We start from the raw sequence: 23443 nt of genomic DNA on the forward strand, positions 1-23443 counted from the left end.
GGATTAGAAAACAAAACAGTCCTTAATAGAAAATTATTAGTAATAAGTTGTATGAAATCTTTAATTACAGTTTTCTTATTTATAAAACAAGGAGGTTGAATTGAGTGATTGTTGAAATATTTTCTCTGTAAAGTTTTGTGATTTCAAATGTATAATTTACTTTCCATTTGTGCATAGAACTTGACCATAGTTGTTTCTAGTTGTAAATCAGTCAGTTTTAGATAAACATATACAACTTGGATACGATTCATAGATTCACAAAATAAAGATTTCGTTAATAACATCTTAAAGACAGGTATAATAAATTGAGATTCCCATGTGTGAAGAGAGTGAAGAGAGTTATTGGGGATTTTGTATTAATTGCCAAAGCAATACAGGTTTGAATAATGCAGTCTTTGGATTCTTTTCATTTTGGGTTCAGGTTTGGGCCTTATTACTGTCTGGTTGCAATGTGATTTTGCATTAATTACTTAAAATATCTCTGGGCTCAACTTTATATAATATGTGTTTGCCGTTACCCATTTTCTAGGGTTATTGTCAAGACTCTTTAAATAATGTATATAAATAATTTGGCATAGGGCTTGAAGGAAGGTGCTAAATCAAGGTCAGATGCATTTTTTCTCTTACTTGAGTTTCCACTCATTTTGCGCATGTGAGTAAAATACCAACCTTGGGTTTCTATACAGAAACGTTGTTTTGGAAGTTTGTGTTTCTGGCAAAAACACAGTGTCTTGGACATATAGGTCCTCAAAGCTATTGACAATGTTGATGGTCATGACAACAGTACTTTATGCGGTAGCTGCTGGACAGCTGTATTAAATTAAAGGGTCTAATTTACGGCACAAAGATTTTTAAAGTGCTGCACAAGTGCTACAGTGCTACAAAGGAATTTAAAACTGAATCATGATTGATGGCAGAATATATTTACACAGTAAATCTTTAGACAAGAGTAGATGTCAGCTAATAATGGAAAATGGTCATACTTGAAATGTATAACTTGATGACGTGAGGGAAATCCTCTTTAGGTGTTGTGCAACTGTTAGGCAAACAATTGACAAGGAATATTTGTACTTTGGCACAATATAACATCAATTCCTTCTTATTCCACTATATATTCTAGCAGGAATTGAATAGGGCTTCTCAGTTACGAAAACCTAATGAGTTAGATTATCCCACCACCCCTCTAAATAGAAGCGTCAGCTTCAAATATGTCCATGCATGGATCTCAGAGCGCAAGTACTATTACAGAAAGTGTGTGTGTGTGTGTGTGTGTGTGTGTGTGTGTGTGTGTTGGAAAGGGGTGTAGTTAAGTAGAGTCATAGCAAAATATATTGCTGACTTAAAAACCATGCTGAAGAGTAAACTTATTGACATTTTTTCTTATGTAGTAGCAAAGTAATTATTGCTTGATTGATCAACATAATATCTGCTTGGAACAACTCATTCTCATAAGAAAGACCACTCAAAAGGAGCACTAACCTAAAACAACGAAGAGGGGAAAGGAAAGGAAGGAGGGCTGGTCTCCTGAGCTGCTGAGACCAGAAGGAGAGAGTTGAGCTGCATCTCCAGGAGGCACTGTTGGAGTAATTGTTTTTGGGAAGTTTAGAAAAGACACGTGGAAGGGAAGTGAGGGCTGACTGACCTCATGGTCCTGCCTCCAAGGAGTGTGGGCATCTGATACCGCCTTTGAAACTCATTTTAGAGTCACGAGGCCCATTTAAACAACTCTAGAACAAAGTAACTAGCCGGCAATCTTCGGACATAATGGTAATGCTAATTCCTGAGTGACAGAAAATGTTGGAACGCATATCCTTTCACCTCTGACCCAACAATTTCTTTTCATGGGAAGCAAACAAGAGGATGGGAATTAAATTGTAATGTAGATCTTTTAGGTTAAGAATGCAGTAGCATTTTTTTTTTTTTCACTGAGACTAATAAAAAGGTAAATGTTATCTTTTCACATTAGTGTTTTAAATCAATATTTATTCTAAGAATGTTTTCTGGAGATTTTTAAGATAAGATAGAGGTTCTACGACATTTTATTGTCCCATTTTTCTTTTTAATATAATTTCCTTTTTTTTTTTCAAAATCAGGTAGTACAGTGTTTATCTTTTAAAATCACACGTTGAATTTCCTCTTGCTAAACTGTTTGCCCTTAGATTTTTCGGAGACCTTTAGAATTAATATAAAAAGTATCCCAACTACTGTGAATTGAAAGAACCACTTGATGCTCCATGTTAAACTCTTCTATATCTCTAAGGTATATTTCTGGTATAAATCACACAGTGAGAGTATTGGGTATGTTTTGGGTAGATCGTAGTGGATATGTGTGAATTTGTCATTTTTGTTGTTGTTGTTTAGGAATAATATTGTGTGTACAATATGTTTTAATCCCAAATGCAAACTGAATCAAAATATTCAGATTTTTTTGTAGATGTCAGATTGTCAGTGTTAATATCATCCAACTATCAAGTAACGTTGAGCCCAACATCACCATGGAGTGTTAACAGTATACAGTTCTGAGTTTCCCCCACTAGCCTGAAAAGCAATATTTCACGGAAATAGCTGGTGCGCAGTTTTTCATATGCTTTTTCATCCAACAAATGTGGCTGTGATTAAGTACTCGTAAGCAAAGAGTCATGTAATGAAAAAATTTACATACATATGAAATAAGTACACTGATTCCCAGGCATGAAGAAAAAGCATATCATCTGTTTCTTTGTATCAAGATTATTTTTTAACAATCAAGATACCAAATAATGGTTTTGAAGTTTAGATTTGTCCATAAACATATTTTCTATTCGATATCGTTTCATTTACTTGTAAAATGCAACATTGTTTTTGAAATGGCTGCATAGATCGCTGCAAAGTCTGTATTAATCTCAGGAGACATACTAACTGGGAAATAGTAAGTTGCTTTTAATTTTGTTTTTCTCTGGGGCATTTCAAAGCTTTGTTCAGACTTTATGAAGTATATATTTAAAAACAGATTTCCACTTTCAATGGTAATGTCTTCACTAATCACAATACTTCATAAGTGGACAAGATTTTTGGTAATGAATTCATTCATTATTCACATTTGTGTCTGCATATCCAAAATGCTTAAGCATCTATAAAATAAAATTGGGTCTATTTACATATAAATGAAAAAATAAAGGAAAACATGCAAAGAGGTGATGTATACTCTCTGTACTTTTGATATTTAAATGGGAGATTTTAACAAGGCGGAACTCTGTATTTCTGGCATACACCTGAGAGGTGGGGTAGCCATTTTTATAGTGGGATTCTGGCCCCACCAGGAGAGCAAACTTATGAGTAGAATGAAGGGTTTGGTACCAAAGATTGGATCCGTACGAAGTGGCAGGTTGATGGTGGCAAAGCTACACTAGCTGATAATAAGGAGCTTCTATAAACTCCTGGTATGGGTTTTAAACTTTAATCATTGACAACATTCATTTGGGTGTGACAGAAATATTCTATAATGGCCACCACTTAAGGCAAATTGAATTTTCTTGTCACAGCTTACACAATGTTCTTTCTTGTCATTGGCAGCCTTTTCTCATGTCAAAGGAAGACAATTCTTAAATAAAACATACTTGCCTCAATGCCAGTAAGTTTGATTTTAAGTGCTATTTTCTGATGGATTGTGATTGTGACAAAACAAAGTCATTCAATGAAAAGTTTGCCAGGACTGTTTTGAGGACCTGAGGACAATATACACCTCCATCTTTTGCCTCTTGAAGACCATATAATCTCCTCGATTCCCCCAAGGGTTTTGAGATCCACGGAAATTCTGCAGGGGAGAGACTGGAATGTGAAACACTGAATAGCCATCTCTCTATAGAATGAATGAATGGAGTGAATGATGACAGCTCTGGTGTAGGGCTGACAGGGGTGCAATGGTAGAGTTTGCAGTGCTAGCACTACAGCCCTTAAGGAAGCTAGAGAAAGGGAATGTTTGAACATCACAGTGATATCCTAATTATGTTAGTCAAATTACACTTGTGGTGGTTGATTCAAGTTATATAAGCTTCCCTGAGGTTAAAAACACAAACCAACAAACTATGTCCTAGAAATTTATGAAGTGAAAACATGAATATGTCAGACTTCTGAATATATTCATTTCCGAGTACTTCTAGGAGAGCCTTTATTCAATGGAAAAATCTAGCACAGTTCTTTTGTATGGAACCCAGCATAAAAATAGCATCTTACTGTAGATGCGTGACTAATATGCTAAGCAACCTTATCTTTAGCTACAGATAGAAATCATAGGTCAGTTAACAGAATGATAGAACTATGGAGCCAAAAGATATTTGCAATTTAATTCAAATGCCTCATTTTTAATGGAAGAAACTAAGCCCCAGAGAGGTCAACAGATTTATTTGGGGGCCATAAAATAAGGTAGGGTAAGAGCTGTGTGCTGGTTCCTGGCTGGGACCCTAGACTCCCAGTCCAGTGCTCTTTCAGCTACACCACACCATGGCCACAGGCTAGCGCAGGAGGTATCGATCTTTCTAAACAGATATCTGCCTACGTCACCCCCTAGATTAAAATCCTTTAAAGCTCCCTGGGGCCTTCTCAGGACAGTGCCCACATCCAGTATGGCCTTAGCAAGGCCTTACCCATCTGGGTCCTTCTTGGACCTTAGTTTACATTTTTGCCACCTTTTGCACTCTGAACTTTTTTCAATCTCTCAAATGCTACTTTGTGTGTGTGTGTGTGTGTGTGTGTGTGTGTGTGAGAGAGAGAGAGAGAGAGAGAGAGAGAGAGAGATATTTGGGGCCTTTTTTTACATACTTTTTTATTTGCCTAAAACACTCTTCCCTACCTCTTAACGAGGCTAGTCCTACTCGCTCCTTCAATTTAGCAATCCCTTTCTTAGGCCCCTCCTGTGCTCCCCCTTATGAGAGCGCTTACCATGTTGCGTTGCACATATCTATTCCCTTATCCTCCCCCATTGGATTGTGATGAAAAGTGATGTTTGTTTGGTCATCCCTGGCCTCTGTATGTTTGGTACATAGTAGGTCATCTATAAATATATTATGGAGGAGTAAGTGGGGGAGAAATTGAAGCAGAGTTGGGAAAAAATCTCTCTTCTTTATCTCTAAGTGCTCTTCTTTGATATTACCCCCTTTTCCAAACACCTCCTCAAACCCATGACCCTTCCTTGAATCTCTTCCACTCACGATTTCCAGACTCTTCATCAAATTCTGCTGTTCAAGTTATAGTTACAATTATGCCCTCTTGTGGCACAGTTATGAAGAATGCCAGCCATCGAGGCTGGCTCCCTGTCTTCTTCAAAGCTCAGTTGCCTACTTGCCAGCTGTGAAGTCTTGGGCTTCTCCCCTGCCTCAGTTTCCACATTGATGAAATGGAGATCATAACAAGAACTACGTCATAGAGCTGGAGTGAGGATCCATGGAGATCATCCATGAAATGCCCCTGGACCAGTGTTCCGCTTTTAGTCACTATTATTAAATATTAGCTATTATTAGTCTCAGTCTAGAGACTGTAGATCTCTACAGAAAAAAATAAACTTGGAATAGAGTCTTTTTGATGGAAAGTGAGTGTTGATGATCATAATTATGTACAGCCTTTCTTCTGTTTGTGACTTTCAGCATTAAAATGTTTAGTTCGAATGCAAGTTGTATTTGTGTTTAAAGGAAGCTAGTAAACATTATTCCCAACCCACCTGAATCACATCTATGGCATAAGCTTTCATTACCAGCCACTTAGGGAGCTCAGATGTGATGGCAGCAAGATGCCCAGGAAGACATGAAGCTTTTAAATCTAGACTTGCAAACTTTAACACAGACTGTGACTGCATAAGCTAAACAAACAAGGGTTGGAGGGGACTCATTCAGCACCTTGAACCTTGTGCATTGACTTGGCACAAGAGCACAGAGGCTTGCTTAGTTTCAGTTCACCTCTGTGTAGGGAGAAAAAGAATGCATACTGGTTAGCCTGCTTGTAAAAGTTGGACAAGTAGAGGCAAGTCCATCCTAGATCTGAATCTTATGTAAATAATTTATTTTTCTGTCTTCTCAGACAGCTCAAGTCAGAGGAGTAGTTTCCCGACTTCTTTTTGGACCAGCTCTTACCAGCCTCCACCTCCACCCTGTTTGGGGGGAGTTCATCCTGACTTCCAGGCCCCCCCTGGCACCTTTACCGCGGCCGACCCCAGCCCCTGGCCAGGACATGGCCTGCACCAGACTGGCCCAGCCCCTCCCCCTCCCGTGTCTGAGTCCTGGCACTATCCTTTGGCATCTCAGGTGAGCCCATCCTACAGCCACATGCATGATGTGTACATGCGGCACCACCACCCCCACGCCCACATGCACCACCGGCACCACCACCACCACCACCACCACTCTTCTGCTGGCTCTGCCCTGGATCCATCCTACGGGCCCCTGCTGATGCCGTCAGTGCGTGCAGCCAGGATTCCTGCTCCCCAGTGTGACATCACAAAGACAGATCCAACGACAGTCACCACTGCTACCTCAGCGTGGGCCGGAGCCTTTCACGGAACTGTGGACATAGTACCAAGTGTGGGGTTTGATACAGGTGAGCTGGGGGATTTCTTCCTTTCCATACAAAGAAGAAAAAGTTAAGAAATGAATATTTTTAAATTGGGGATGTTTTAAATACCTTGAAATATTTTTTTTTCTCTTCTATGTTACATAAAGTTAAGCGTTGCCAATATGTTTATATTTTGCAATAATTCTGCATTCCTGGAGAAACTGGTATGATTAGCTCATAGAGTACAACCTGAGAAGGTCTTGGAACTTTTCTCCCACTTCTTAAGTTAGTAATCTGTCCCTTTGGACTGGAATCTCTGGTACCTTATGTTTATATAGAGTTGAGCATATTCTTTAAATTCTCTCTGTGCTTTATATTATGTGTAATCCTAACAGAAGTCATAAATAGTATGTTTCAGTTAATTTTTACTTCTCTCCTTCTGTTAGGTCTTACGACTTATAAAACACACTGCTTTCTGGAGTGCAGTTCATGATCTACTCTTTGAAAAGAATTAGGGAATGTATTTTAAAAAAACTGGATTTCCCTTCCCTTCTCTTTCCTTCCTTTGCCTTCTCTTTTTTTCCCTCCCTTTCTCCTCCTCCCCCTCTTCCTCATCCTCTTTATTTTTCCTCTCTTTTTCTCTCCCTCTCTGTCTGCTTTAAATAATACACACACACACACACACACACACACACACACACACACACAAAAGTACTGTAAAGTTTATATTCAACAGATTTATTTAAAAAACAATTAAAAATGGTAAGGGACATATTTATTCACAGAGCATTCAGCTCCTCTCTGGAATTCACTGTTTCTGAAGGTTATGGTGTTAAATGTTTGAGCTTGATTTTTAGACCAGGCTAGTCATATTCATAGGATTAATAGTTCTGAGTTCATGAAATCATAGGCATCAGAAGCTAAAAAGACAAATGAAGTCAGTGATAGATTAATTACATCCCCAGAGTCTACATTCCAAAGTCACCCACCTTCACCTCCAATCCCAGGTTTTTCTCCCGGAACACTTTGTGACATATGAGAATTTTCTTTCCAGAACTTTAAAGAAACTGTCTTTCCTTAGTTTTTCTAAAGTGTGCAGGATCTTTAATATGAATGCTGGTTCATAGCTGAGAACTCCCCAGAGTAGTAAATGCTCACCATGAAGTGACATTCATGTAAGTTGAACATTCTGATCTTGGTTACTGGTTCTGCATGGGGCTTTCCAATGTTGGTCATTCATTGCCTAGCCTCATCCATTTCAGATTTCGATTGAGTCTCTAGGTTTAAACTGCTTTTCTAGGCAAACCATCGGGAGACTTGTTCTCCCTCTCTAGGAGAAGAGAGTGTGATGAGGCTAACTACCACAAGCTTCTCTTCTTCCTTTGCTGCATGCTATCAGAATGAAGGCAACTCTTGAGTTGTTTGATGCCTCGGGCCAGATATGAGTGCCAATGTGGTAACTGCCATCATGGGTATCCAGTTTCTGGAGACTCTGCCCTATCCACCACCCCACCCCCCCGCCCCCCACCACAGTACTTGTGTGCTCAGAGTTAACAGTGCCCTTAGCAGGCAAAGGGAACGTTCTCATTTTTTTTAGTCACTGGGCTGCTATAGCAGAATGCCATCCACTTGGTGGCTTAAACAACAAACATTTAGTTCTCACAGTTTTGGAGGCTGGAAAGTTCAAGATCAAGGTGCTGGCACCTTCAGGGTCTGGTGAGGGCCTACTTCCTCGTTCACAGACATTGTCTTCTCGTTGTTTCCCCAACTGGCATAAGGGATAAAGGAGCTCTCTGGGATCTCTTTTCTAAGGGCACTAATTCCATTCATGAGGGTTCTGCCCTCATGTCCTAATCACCTACCAAAGGCCACACCTCCTAATTCTGTCACATTGGGCATTAGGATTTAACATCTGAATTTTAGGGGGACAAAGCTATTCAATCCAAAGCATCCCCTCTGTATATTCTAGAACATAAAGGGGGAACATGAATATGATTGCTTGTTGTTCTCTGTTTCTAATACTCTGTCACCTGTTACCTACTTTTGTACTTGTCAACATTGGTGTGAGCCTGATACACTAACTTGTATAAATAGTCTTTAAATAATCTCTTTTGGGTGAAAATCATCCTACTTTTTTTGGAAGTAGAGGAGTGAGGAGTTTTGTTCTCTCTGAAAAATCTATAGAGAACCCATTTGTGTGTATTATATAGTAGTTCTTGTTACTTACTGAGCTATGAATTAACATTTATTGAGTACCCACTTTGTAAGGTATTGCCAGAGATGATTTACATATATTATTGCTTTTAATTCTTAACTAAACCTGAAATGGGTCTTCTTAGTTTCATTTACAAATAAAGAAACAGGCTCAGTTTTCCTATTTGAAAACCGCTTGTTTGAATTGCAAGTTCTCAAGACTTGCCCCTCTCTAAGGAGTTGCTGGGATAGCATCTCCCTACATATAAACATAAATTAGACTTGATTTGGACTGTTAAATTAGACTATGAACAGTTAACGATGAGAAGTGAAGATTTATTTACCTGCTGAACATACATAATGCTGCTCTTTGTCATTGTGGGTTTAGGATTATGATCATGATTCATCCATGCCCCATAGTTTTCATCCAACTGAGAAAACAAAGACAATGGAATAAAGCAAACAAAGATCAAATTATTAATAATTTGGTCAGACCAAATTGGAGATCCTAGATTAAGCTTACTGCTACAACTAGACTTCCTACTATCTTAGATTAAATTTAGATTTTGGGAGAAATCTAAACTTCTAGGGACAATCTAGAGTTCAAAGAAGACTCCCATAGACATCTTCTTTGTCACACAGTTTAGAGACTCATCACTGTGAAAAGAGATTGAGGGTTGTTGCTCAGACTTGCTTCTGAGAAGCATCATCTGAAGCATGACCCTGTTGGGCTTACCCTGCAAAAGGCAGCAGCAGGTGGAGCGTGCACCTCCCGACATGGGGGCTCGCCCAGAAACAGAGAGGAAGGGGCTGAGCCATATGTGCTTATTTTCCTGTCCCGAACTCAGGCATCATATCAAATATCACATCTCTCTTCCTTTAGGAAGAGTTAGAGAGGAGTGTTTTAGGTCAGTTTCCAGAAGAAATGGACTCCAAGATCCAGATTTGATTGTAGATATTTTACAGGGTGTTGTTCTCAGGGCAACAACTTTATGGGATGAGAGAAGAACTGGGCAGGAGAAGTCTCACTATGATTAGGTTTAACTGAGCCTTAGTAGATTCTACAGGTTGCTCTGGAGATCAGATGGCCCTTTGTAATTGCCTTGCCTTAAGTTGAAGTGGATGGGCTTCTATATTCCTGCACTGACCAGTTATTGGATGGGTTTGCCCATGGTAAGGGTACATGGCATTAGGCAAGTGACCGTTCAGCTGAAGGCAATTTCCAACGCAAGAAACAACTGAAAGGCATGAGCTGCCAACAGTAGGGGAAGGAATGTCTAAACACGGAAGGGGTAGGGATCAATGACCCATCACAATATCCACTACATGAGGGCCAACAAAAGAGTAGCTCCTTGTCTATTTTTATGACTACTTATAAAGAAACAGAAGTTTCTGCCAAACTAAAGAAGGTAGGGTAATTGAGAAGAATGAGAGATGCGTTCCTGTCTACAGTCTATCCGACATTGACCTGACCATGCAGCCCAAAACGGTAGCTCAGCTCAGGACTCTGCATCAATGTTTGGTGGCTACTGAGCAGCCATGGGAAGAGCCTGCTGCGTTCAGGTGAGACAAGCATGAAATTTCTCCACATCCAAGTACTAGGCTACCAAAATGAAGGTCACTTTCACATTCCATTAGGAAATAGATAAATTAATGAAAGCATTTTGAGAGCAACTTGATAAAGGATGTGACATTCTCAGTAGGGGAAAGGTTTAATAATTTTAGGTACATTTTTATTTTGCAGACATCCATAAGGAAATCTGGAAGGTTGAACATGATACAAAGTTTAATGACCAAAGAAAATTTTAGAGTATCGTATATGGTGTAATCTTGGGGTCAGCAAAACTTTCCTGTAAAGGGACTGATAAAAATATTTAATGTTTTGCGATTTATGCCATCTCTGTCACCACTACTCCATTCTGCGTTTGTAGTGTAGAAACAGCCACAGAGGGAAAAAAATAAAAAAATAAATTAATTAAATTGAGGATGGCTGTGTCCCCAAAAAACTTTATTGATAGACACTGAAATTTGAGTTTTGTATATTTTTCATGTGTCATGACTGCTGCTCTTTTTTATTTCCTTCTTTCTCAGTCATTTAAAAATATAAAACCCATGTTTCCATTCTTAGCTCGTGGGCTATATATACACAGACAATGGGCCTGATTTGGCTAATGGACTATAGTTTTCTGACCCCTAGTATTGTCCCATGTGTATGGTTTTTATTTATCTACACACACATACACACATGTGTGCACCCGCACTTCCTCAGTGAAAATCATTGGGAAATATATACCCCCAAGTTTTAATGAGTAATAATTATTACTCCTGATAATTAGTGGACCTCCTGAGCTTTGAAGACAGACTGTCTTATTTTATAAGCCCACTTCTGTCACTTACTAGCAGCAGGGCTTTGAGCAAATTACTTAACCCCCTGGTTACCTCAACTTACCTTTAAAAGATATCTCTGGGTTGTTTTGAGGATTAAATGAGTTAATGAGTAAAGCATTTACAAATGTGCCTTGTGCATAATAGGTATTCTATAAATTTTAGTTAATCAAAGGGAAGGTGGACAGACCCTCACTCTTTTTCACTTTTAAATTATTATTATTGAGCTGTATTTCCTATGTCATATACTACACCATTTTAAAATGTACAATTCAGTGGTTTTTAGTATGTTGATGATATTGTGCAACTATCCCCACTGTCTAATTCCAGAACATTTCTATCACGTCAACAATAAACTCTGTATCTCTTAGGAATCATAGCCACTTCCTCCCTCCCCCACCCCCTGTGACCTGGCAACCACTAATCTACTTTCTGCCTGTATGAATTTGGCTGCTTTGGACAGTTCATGTAAATGGAGTCACATATGTATCCTTTTGTGTCTGCCTTCCTTTACTTAGCCAGTGTTTTCAAGATTCATCCATACAGCATGTATCAGAATTTCATTATTTTTTAAGGGTGGATATATGCCATTGTATGGCTATGCATACTACATTCTACATTTTGTTTATTCATTAGTTGGTTTGTGTCTGTTTTTTTGGCTAATAATAATGTTACAGTGAACACTCATGTAAAAGTTTTATGTAAACGTATGTTTTCAATTCTCTTGGGTATATACACCTATATACCCAGGAGTAGAACTGTGGGCTTGAGAGAACCTCACTTTTTATTTTATATATTTCTGTATTTCTTGAAAGTTTTTCAAAGAACATTTACGATATCTGTAATTAATTTAAAAATTATTACAGAATCTAGTAACAGGGTAGAGTTCTGGGGATTTGTAGGCAAAATTCTTCCATAAGAGTGAAGTGAGTGAGATGGTCCATCTTTTCTGAAGGGCACAGGCTGGGGTGAGGAGAGTGAGGTGCCTCAGGCACAAAATCTAAAGAGATACTCATTCTCAGAGTAGTGCATGTAAATGCCTCCTTAAAATTTGCCCCCAGGGTGCCTCGCTCCCCTCACCCTTGTTCTGGCCCTACTTTGCTGTCATGCCTAGTTGGCTCTCACTTTTTGCTCCTTGTGTTGCATAGGTACTATATACAGATACCTTAGGATGGTCAGCATGTTGATACGATTATGGGGCACCTGTGTCTGCCCCCCTCCTGAAAATCCACATTTTTACAAAACCACTGTTATCCCAAATCCCACATTAGGCTTTCCCCTTTTCCTTTAGGGGTCTCAAAAAGGGATCCATGGAACAATAGTTTCAGCATGTGATAATAAGAGCTTAACTGAGGAAAGAAAAGGTCTATGGTGAAATGTATTTGTTAACATTGCCTACTACCTACCTCTTTTTGAGATCACACTTTAGCATGTAAATTCTTTAGTAAAGAAACATGTTAAATTTTAATAGGAGATTTTTCCACTCCGATTTTCTTATGGGCATGTTTTTGTTTTTAGCCTACTTTTTAACTTCTCATGAAATGTTCTCTGGGAAATGCTATTTATCTTGATTCCCCCTCCCATAATAAAAGCCACAGTTTTCAGCTTTTATCAGTAACTTTCACTGACATTAAGCTGCTGTAGAGAAGTGTAGGTTAGGAAGGGTAAGTGAGGCTGAAGATAAATACCTGGAAGGGTAAGATGAAGAAAGAAGGTTTTCGAAGGATATGGAAAACTAACTTCAGGAAGTTCAGAGCATTGTACTGGGACCCTTCATGTCCAGGAAGAAGAGAGTTAAATGGAGGTGTATTTGTGATTATGATACAACATATTATTAGATATGCATGTATGAATGTAAGAATTTGTGTCTGTATCATAATCAGGTTTTTTCGAGGTGACATTAAGCGAATTCTGAACTACTACTCATCTTTCAGTGGCTATAACCATACAATGCATATCACTGAAACCCTGTCATTCTTCCTTCCTATTATCGGCAATAATTTACCCCAAATAAGACACACAATGTTGTATACCCAACCAATTTGAATTATTCTTTTATTAAAATTTGTTGGGGTGACAATTGTTAGTAAAGTTATATAGGTTTTAGGTGTATAATTCTGTAATACATCATCTATATATCACATTGTGTGTTCACCACCCAGAGTCAGTTCTCTTTCCATCACCATATATTTGACCCTGTTTACCCTCATCTATCACTGTCTTTCCCCTCTTACCCTCTGGTAACCACTAAACTATTGTCTGTGCCTATGAGTTTTCGTTTTTTCATCTGTTTGTCTAGTTCCTTTGTTATTTTCAGTTTTATATACCACATATCAGTGAAATCATATGGTTCTTGACTCTTTTAGTCTGACTTATTTCTCTCAGCATAATAATCTCAAGATCCATCCATGTTGTCGCAAATGGTGTTTTTCATCTTTTCTTATAGCAGAATAGTATTCCATTGTGTATATACTGTGTTTCCCCAAAAATAAGACCTCAACAGACCGTCAGCTCTAATGCATCTTTTGGAGCAAAAATTGATGTAAGAACTGGTCTTATATAAGACCCAGTCTTATGTTATATGAGACCCAGTATTATATTATATTATATTATATTATATTATATTATATTATATTATATTATATTTATTATATTATATTATACCCAGTCTTATATTATATTAAAATAAGACTGCGTCTTGTATTTTTGCTCCAAAAGACGAATTAGAGCTGATGGTCTGGCTAGGTCTTATTTTCAGGGAAACATGGTATACCGCATCTTTATCTAACCATCTATCGAGGGACACTTTGGTTGTTTCCTTGTCTTGGCCTTTAATTATCAGAGTAATGCAAATAGTAACCACAATGAGATATCACCTCACCCCAGTCAGAATGGCTATCATCAACAAGACAAATAGTAACAAGTGTTGGAGAGGCTGTGGAGGAAAAGGAACCCTCATACACTGTTGGTGGGAATGCAGCCTGGTGCAGCCACTATGGAAGGCAGTGTGGAGGTTCCTCAAAAAATTACAAATAGAATTACCATATGACCCAGCAATCCCTCTCCTGGGTATCTACCCAAAAAATCTGAAAACACTTATTTGTAAAGAATTATTTTTTTAAGTAAAGATGTGTTAATGAGGTCTTTTTACTGAAATACAGAGTTGACTTTATTTATAACTTCTTCTTCATCTACTGTATTTAAATTTACCATAGGAAAAGGAGTCATGCTTTGTGGTATGACTTCTTTTTTATAAACACAAGCTGCTCATGGTTTGAGATTGTTTTCATCTCTAGATCCACAGATTTATTTTTTTTAGGGTCCCTCATGTTATTTTAGCTACAATTTTTTATATATATATTTTTTACCTTGAATGATGTCACAATTACTCAATATAAAATGTACGTTAAAAATTTAGAGTTGAGGTACACATGCTCTTTATGCTATGATACATTTCGGTAGGTTAAAATTAAAAATCAAAACAGAAGAGCATTTTGTAATATATCATAGGTTAAGGAAATCTGGAGCTAAAAGGGGATTAACATGTTGAGATACCTTGTGGCTTGTCAAAGAAATTGTTCTGTGAACATTAGTTAAACATTTGCATAAATAGATTTGATGAGTGAGTGAATCATTATATGATTCTACCCCAAACAATGATTATAGCCAGGTATTAAACATTATCTTGTTTATCTCTCCCCAGTGACCATATCTTCAGATATCAAGTGAAATCAAGATTATGTATCATAGAATGGGACATTGATTCTTGCTAGACAGAGAAAAACAAAACTACAATAGAGACTAGACCTACAAATTACTTACTAAATGTAGGTTGCAAAAATTTTCATAAGTACAGGAAACTATGTTTCTAGTATTCTCTTAGGTGTTGAGGCATAAACTGAATTATTTCTGAAGGGACTTTCATACTAATGGGCTTGATTAACCTGTGAATAGAATTATTCCATTAAGAAATATGGAAAACATTTTTTGAGGACTTAAAGTTTGATAATAGATAGTGAGCATTGGGCACCAATGGGGAAGTTTGGAATACACAAGTATCCTTCTTACCTATTATTTTTTCTTCATAGTCACTTATGTTTGATAATATCATAAACGTAGATTCATCTTCAATGGTTTTTTGAATGGTTATGGTATAAAGCTTGTACACTACATTTAAAAAAAATTCTATCTTAATCTGAATCTTTCAATCTAAATAGTTTTTGAAAGTGCCTTCATTTGCAAGCTATGAAAATTATATTTTAATGAGATTTAAGTTGTGTTATTATTGCTTAAAATTGTTACATAGTGTTCACTTTGCAATAGATATATTAAACTGGTTCAATTGTTAAGATCCTGGTGGTCAGTCTTGCTCAAACCTATACAGATTTTTACATTACGGATAGCTTTTACATTGCTGTCCTTTAGTAGAAACATATACTCATACATCTTCGTGGTAGCAAATGCAGGGAATGAAAAAGCAAGGTGGAAAACAGCTATGCATTAGAGCCGCAAATGGACAGGCAGTAGCTCTCCATGATAGAGGGATGAACATCAAGTTACCACACACTTTTCTATCCAACCTATAAATTTGCCATCTTGCTAGATCACATCGCAAGACCCATGCCTTCTTGTAGCTGCTCTGGTGCTGACCAGCCTGGACACAAAAGACTGAGCTTGCACGAAAGTTCTCACAATAATCATGTTAAACTATTATAACATCCCCTTTTAGAATGTGAACTAATTTTTGAATTTCACTGAGGATAATTAAGAGGATTAAAATAATGTATATTCATATCCAATAACCTCTTGGAAATTATTTGCAAAAAGAGACTAAAAGAAACCAAGAGTAACCAACCTGAGATATTTGAATATTTACTCCATATTATAATTCTCCCATTCCAGGCTTTGCAATGAGAGAGATAAGGTCAATTTGGAGAGAAGTCATTGGAGAGTCACAGTAATAATTAACAGGATAGCATGATTTATAGAAAATATGAAAGCACTAAGGTACTTTTCACCCTAGAGAAGAGAGGACATCAAGGTAACGTATGTTGAAGGTGGTCAACTAAAGACACTCTCAATCCTTTCTACTTCCGTCCATCTCATGGAACATTTATTTCAGTTGTTAGAATTCTGAAGGTTATCAGGTCAGTCAGTATAGATTCATTGAAGTCTATCCTGACATTATTAATAACTTTTATAAATGATGAGAAAGTTAGGAAATGTTCTTTGGTGGGGTGTTATAAGATAGAAGAGGTATAGAAGTTTACTTCTAATGATTTTATTTCAGCAGATAGACAAATTAAATAGTATTTTTATAAAAGCCAGCCATAGGACTCCATTTTTTTAGTGGTAGTTACGCTGTGTAATAAAGTTGTGTAAGTTTCTGGATATTTACCTTCAGGTTATTATCTCACTTAGGATAGTTAAAATGTCACAAGGCAATAGTTGCAGATTTAAAAAAAGTACTAGGCAAAATGTTTAAAAACTACTACTTTCTTTGGACTTTTTAAAAAGTGTGTTATGATTTGGTAGCAATAAAGACTTTAGCAGTTAACAACCAGTTGTTTCACACTTTCTGCAAAACTTTGTCTTATGTCACAAGCCTATTTTTTCACTGAGAGAAAAAAGAAAAAGAACACCAAAGGTGTGTTAAAATATTTATACACTCCTGAATGACATTAGTTGTATAGGGCACGTGTCCAGAATGACAATTTTGTGACCAGAAGGGTAATAGAAACCATCTTTGAGATGCATGCAATATGCCAGAGAGTGAGATCTGCATGAAAAGGACCTGGATGGTGAATCACAGAGAGAAGTGCATTCCAGAGCACTGCTGTCAGTGTTGAGTATCCCTGGCTGGATTCTGCAGGACCTTAATGAAATTCCAGTGCTACCCCAGAGCTCCGTCGATCTTGTCCAGGTTCTCTTCTGGGCCTTCATCCATAGAATGGTGCCATATGTCACAATGCCCAAAGCATGGGGAATTTCTCTTACAGATCCTCCTCGTAACTTACAGGACAAATTCAGGAACCTTCTGAGAGGAATCGACATGTTTTAGGATGCACTTGCTTAATAATATAAATAGTCACATGCATGTGTGTGTGTGTGTGTGTATCAATTTGAATCCCTGTAAAATATAAAATACATCTTGGTTCAGGGAAAAAGCTATTTCTCATACATTGCTGGTAGAAAATTAAGAAGTTGTAAGCTTTTTAAATAAGGAAACTAGAAAATGTATGACAATTTTAAATACTCATAAACTTTGGCCCAGAATTCTTACTCCTATGAGTCTGTGCCACATAAATATCAGCAGAAGCATATGAGAATATATGTACAAAAATGTTTATTGTGACAATTTTCACAGTAGCAAAAAACTGGAATCAGGTGACATCAAAGGGGGTCTATGAGTGAATTATGTTCTGTGTGGTATTGCTGACTGAAAAAAAGATGCAAAAGAGCATTTATATGCACTTCTTATAAAAATGAATGACAAGAAGTGCTGTATCAGTGTGTCTGTGCAGTGTGTGCGTGCACATGTAATTCAATGAAAGCAGAGAAAACTCGTTTGTCAACATGTGTTTCCTTTTAGGGCTTCAGGTATTGGTCACTAATTGGAATTTAAGGAGGAGAGAGGGAGGAAAGTTTAGAATACAAAAACCTATTAGTATGTATGTATGTATGTGCATACGTATATGTGTGAAGCAGAAAGAGGGAAAAAGGGAGGACAGAGAGATTGATTTTATTAATAATTTATTCCCACCTCCAAATCACTTGGGGGCTCATAAGAATGATGGTCAATATAGGGAAGTTTAATCTTTGCAGAGATGTAGAAATGTGTGTCCAGAGATGTATCTGGGAAAAGCAGAGGACCAAAATATAGATTCTGGGACCCATATCACCTCTTAGCTGCATTGTGTTGAACAAGTCTCATAACCTCTCAGCTCCTCCTCTTCCTTAGATGCAAAATGGAAATAATATATCGCACACTAACAAAACTGGGAGACTCCAATAAACTAATGTCCATACATGTGTTTTCTAGATGGTGATACATGGTGCAGAACTAAAGCTCTCATTATCCTCAACAAGTATGGTGCATTTCAAACAGAAAAAGAAATTCACACTAGAGATGCAAGGCAGCGTGAATAATTGAGATGCTGGCTTTAAATGCCTCTGCCACTTCCTGACTGTATCTAACTTAATTCATTTCTGTTTTCGAAGAACAGAAATTCCAGTATTGGCCATACAGTGAAAACTGGGTGCTTTTTATTGGGTGGGCAGACAATGGGAGAGGTGGAATAAAGAATAAAGGAAAGGATTTGAAGAAGTATCAGGATGTACAACTTCAAGGAATTTTAAAACATAGTTTTCTCTGTATAGAACACTCTGCCATGTGGAATGAGAGGGTACTAAATATATATATATATGCAGAAATTTTATATGCAGAACAAGGAAGTTAGACTATGCATGTAATTAAACTCACCCAAACTCCACTAATACATGCTAATTTTTAAAAGTTTTGAACTAAAAACTAATCCATTTTCCATTTGAGTATTATTTTTATAAACACATTTTTACAGATAGCTATATACATTGCGTAGCACCTCTTGCTTTCTGAAATGTTTTCTTCAAATTTGCAAGCAAAATTAGGCAATACCATCATCTTTTGATTGTTTCTTAAAGGAGTTGTCATCAACCAGCTGTGGTTAAGATTGGGGACTTTTTTAAAAGTAGAAACGTATGTGCTCGCCTGAGAGGGAAACTATAGAGATTGAAAAGAGCTCATGGGTAATTCTAGCATGGCTCTGAAAAAGAATCACTCAAATCATTAAGGCCTGTTTCAGAGATCATTGTCTTTTTTATCAGCAAATTATCTTTTTAGTAATGCCTTGCTATTTCTTGCATCACGTGTAAGGGTACGGCTAAAAAAACGCTCAAAAGAAGAACTCTGTTTTAGAACGTGTCCCCAGACAATTGTACATTAGCTTTCTAACAGGCTACAGAGATCGTATACAAAATTCTATATGGCTTGTGGAATTTACAGATTCTCTTTATTCTCTTTCAGGCTGCCTAACTCTTCTCTTATTGTTCTATTTATCAACAATATAAGGTTTCACAAACAGTTGTCTGTGGCCAGCATGTTCTGAATTCCTTGGCAAAAAGACGACCAAAAAAAGTCTTGCGAGAGACCGATGAGACGCAAAATATGCCGTTTTCATTTGGACACAGCCTAATACACTGGAAATTTATCTTCACAATTTTTGTCAACCACAGGCATGTGTTATAATACTTATTTTTGTGGCTGCTTTGTTTGAGCAGTGTCCGATGAGGCTCAGCATCCTCATAATCATTGAAGTTCTGTTTATGTTTCCTTGGATTCGACAGACTTTTCTGGAAAATGTCAGAGAGCAAGCTTGCGCTCACGTCACATATAAGTGAGGTGAAAAATTACTAATGTCAGTGTAGAACTGATGTATACGCAACATATCTCATCCTTACTGAATATTTTCCAATATGTTTTGATTTAATGGAGAGGGTGAGTACTTAAACCAAATGGGCATAAAAATTGATCTGTGTTTCTGCAGTTCTAAAGTAATTTATAAAATGTTTGTGTCTTAGAATAACCTGTACTCCCAGGTACAGTGTTTCCTGTGTCAGTGTTGTGTCCCTAATTATATTTTTGTGGGTAAGCAGTGGATCCAGATTAGCTCTTCTTCTGGTTGGATTATCTATTTTCTGGATCATAAAGCTGTCACTGCATAACCTAGAAACCTCTTTAAAGATGCATGTTTGGCTGCATTTGTTATCCAACAGATGTCTGGATAGTCAGAATCTCTCGAGAGTACTATAACTTGTGGTTTCAGTTACAATAAGTGATCCAAGCATTTTTTTGGATTTGCTCCTCTCCAGTTCGGGGAGAAAAATCTGTAGAAGAAATTACAGAGGGTGTTCCATTTCACTCTACACCACTCCCTTTTCCCTTTATTCTTTGTCTCTGTCTTCAAAGTTTCTTTATATCTGCTTTTGAAATCGAGGTCACTGAGTTGGTGAGCAGTGTCTGCATTCCATATTGCACCTCCTGGGCCCCCAGCTTCTCTCACCCAAGAGCTTATCACATTGACATTCACATTTTGAGTACAGTAAATGGCTGTCTTGATCAAAAACTACCTAAATCTGTGATTTATATTTTGCATTTGTCCACAAGGTCAGTTTAACAAATGACTGGTTCAGATTTGTAACTCCATACCCTGGTGCTTAAAGTACTTGCCAGTTTCCCTTCCAGCGGGGCATTTTAACTTGCACAAGTCTGAGGAAATGGATGTCGCTAAAAGCAAAGGCTGAAGATTCTGTGCCTGGGCGGTTCTGTGGTTTGAGAGGGAGGAAGGTTCTGAGACGGCAGACAGAGGAAGGTGGCTTGCCGTCTGGGTCTGGAAAAACAGCAGCCGCAGGAAACACCTGGGCACTAAATGGCTTGTCACCTGCAGTGTTTGCCTCAGGTGTGCAGGTGCTGTGTTTCTTACAGTAACTTAGTAAATTGTGGTCTACTAGTAAGGTCAGGTTCAGTGGGTTTTACATTTCTATTCCTCTTTTGAATCTGAATTTAAAGATATTTTGACAAGTTCAGACAGTTTTCACCTCATTGTTTCTGACAGTACTACTACAAGGAGATTTTAAGTCAATTCTAAATGTGCCTCAAGGAAACATCTTCATACACAGAGAAAAAAAATCACACACACAAAAAACCGCTCTCTGCTAATAAATCATTATGCTGTCAGACTAAGGAATGTCTTACCATTGTTTTAGTGTGTAAGAGTTGTAATGATGTAGGATCATTGTAAAGCAGGTGTCACAATAAATTTACTCTTTGTTCTGGTTCAAGAATACATCTTATTTAGGATGATTTTAAATAGAATTATTGTCCAACATTTAAATACTAAGCATGGAGGTCCTTACTACTCATCAAACTGGCAAAAATATTTGTAATACATGAGAAAAAAAATGCTAATATACTTAATATACAAAAAGCAGTTAGAAATCAATGAACAAATTACTTTCTTAAAACCATAGAAAATTGGCCAAACACAGAGGATGAAATGCCATAATCGCATTATGTTCAGCCTCACTAATACTGAAAGAAATGCAAATTGAAACAATTAGATACTTTTAATCTGCATAATAATAATAAATAGTAAACAAATATGAATACATTGGTACAAACTTCCTGAAACATTTAGCACCCACAATGAAATATGTACATGTAAATGTACATGAACGCTTGTAATCAGCAATTATACAAACATGTCAGGAATTTGTCTTATCTACCGAAATATTCACGTAAGTATCAAGTATGTTTGTCCAATGTGAGTGTGTATATCCAAATGATGTACATCTAGAGAGAACTGGGTAAATTTTGGTATAGTTTAGGTAAAACGAGGGTTGATCTACACACTGATGCAGAATAGTTTTCCGAGATAATATTGCTGGGGAAATAAGCATGTTGCAGCACGGTATCAATAATGGTATGAGTACATATGTACATCCAAGTGTATTCAGCAGCTTGTGTGATGACAGGGGATATTATGTAGAACTTTTACTTTCTAAATTCTCCATAACTTGATTTTTAAACAAGAAATCTATGATGTTTTGAAATTTTAGAAAATGTTTTACAAAAAAATAAAGGGAGGTCTCTACGGTGGTCAAATATGATCTATCTTGATATGGGCCTGATATGAAATCATAGTTCCCAAACTGGATCTCTCTAGCTCCCCCCCACACACACACACACACACTAGTGTTAAAGTGCTACCACCACGTAGATCTCATTTAGAAATTCTTAACTGGCATTTAAACTGATTGCCCCAGGGCGCAGACAAACAAATGCAGTTGTATGATCATTACCAGTGATAATTTTATAAAGTAGGAGAAGATAACAAGACTGTCTCTAGCAGCACTTTGTGATCATTTCTCAATGTGACAGTGTTAGAGGTCAAGTTGTTGGTGAAGGTTGGATATTCAGATATAACATCCCCCACCGTGTTGAATTTATTTATATTTATAATGAATATGACTTATCTTTATTAAAGTAGGGATGAAGCAGATGATTTTTTTTAAATGTAGGAATAAGCTACCAACTTTTTAGTCTGATAGTAAGCATTCTAATTCAAAAGGGTTTCTAGGCACTTCATTCTATGAAGTCAAAAGTTTATATTTATTCATTTAAGTGCTTTCTTTACTTTTAGGTCATAAAATATTCTACCCACTTTCAGGTTTTATGTTCCTCTCTTCTTATCAGTAGGATGGTCTCCAGTGTACGGTTACCACATTACCTTACTTTTTATCTCCAGCAATAAAAGTAATTGGAAGCATATTCAACTTACTTAAGAACTATAGCCAATGGTGTTGTCAAGTGATTAAGCTTCCTTAGAAGGAGGATGTGCTTTTCTGGTGGACATGACTCTTGACAATGAAACAGTCCCCAAAACTCAGGTGTGCCAGAGTGCAATTTTTTCAGTAACCCAATTTTTTATTTATTTCTTCCCATTGTCAGAAAACGTAACCTCATTGTTAATAAGTATTCTTATCTCAACCCCATGATATCTCCATTGTGTTCAGTTTAAAACATTTTCCCATTTTGAGATAAAACCTCTTCTCAGATTCTTCCCTCAGTTTCTCTCTGGGATTGTCTCTGTGTTACTGGAGTTAGTTACATCACAAAAATTGTGAATTAAGTTGTTGCCGTCTGATTGTTGGCCTTGTCATTTCCATCCTATCCTGGCCTTTGTTTCCAAGCATATACCTTCCCCCCAACTCTGCCTCTCCTGCATTCTCTGCACAGTGCTCCCCCTGTAATGACCTCTTTAATGCGAGTTCAGCTTCCTAGTGTTTGCGATCCCTCCAAGGTCCTTGAGTGGTGTGCCCCACGCCATTTCTTCTGCCATGGGGTACCTACATCATAGCTATTCAGGACATACTGGCAGGCCCACCAGAATTCTCTCTGAGCTAACTGTGTACCCTTCTTGGTGGGCTCATGGGAACTTTAAGATCTTTTCATAAGACACCTAGGAGTTGAGAGAAATTAGAGAGGGGGTGAATCTGCAGCCTTTTCATGTGTGGACACACTCTGCTGCAATCTCTACTTCCTCATTCCCAGAGCCTTTTGCAAAAGGTGAATCTGTGACTCTGTTGCCTCCCAGAAATCTCAACTAGAAAATGAGAAAATGAGTTATGGTGCCTTGTTATACAGACAGATTCTTCAAATTTATAGGGAAATCAAATTATGATTTTTTTCCCTTGACCGAGACTTCTAATTATCCTAAATTTATTTTTTATGTTCATACTTCCTTTG

At 37.4% G+C, this 23443-nt stretch overlaps 1 protein-coding gene across 2 annotated transcripts in view; it reads left to right on the forward strand.

The window, feature by feature from the left end:
- The window catches only part of VGLL3 (vestigial like family member 3), a 50569-nt gene that overhangs the window by 16860 nt on the left and 10266 nt on the right, over positions 1-23443 (forward strand). For both annotated transcript variants that reach the window (XM_019745441.2, XM_019745442.2), the window contains exon 3: positions 6049-6564. In XM_019745441.2, the coding sequence (XP_019601000.1) occupies positions 6049-6564 (516 nt within the window). The remainder of the gene's footprint in view (positions 1-6048; positions 6565-23443) is intronic.

Source organism: Rhinolophus sinicus, linkage group LG01 (assembly GCF_036562045.2).
Source record: "Rhinolophus sinicus isolate RSC01 linkage group LG01, ASM3656204v1, whole genome shotgun sequence".
Lineage (NCBI taxonomy): Eukaryota > Metazoa > Chordata > Mammalia > Chiroptera > Rhinolophidae > Rhinolophus > Rhinolophus sinicus.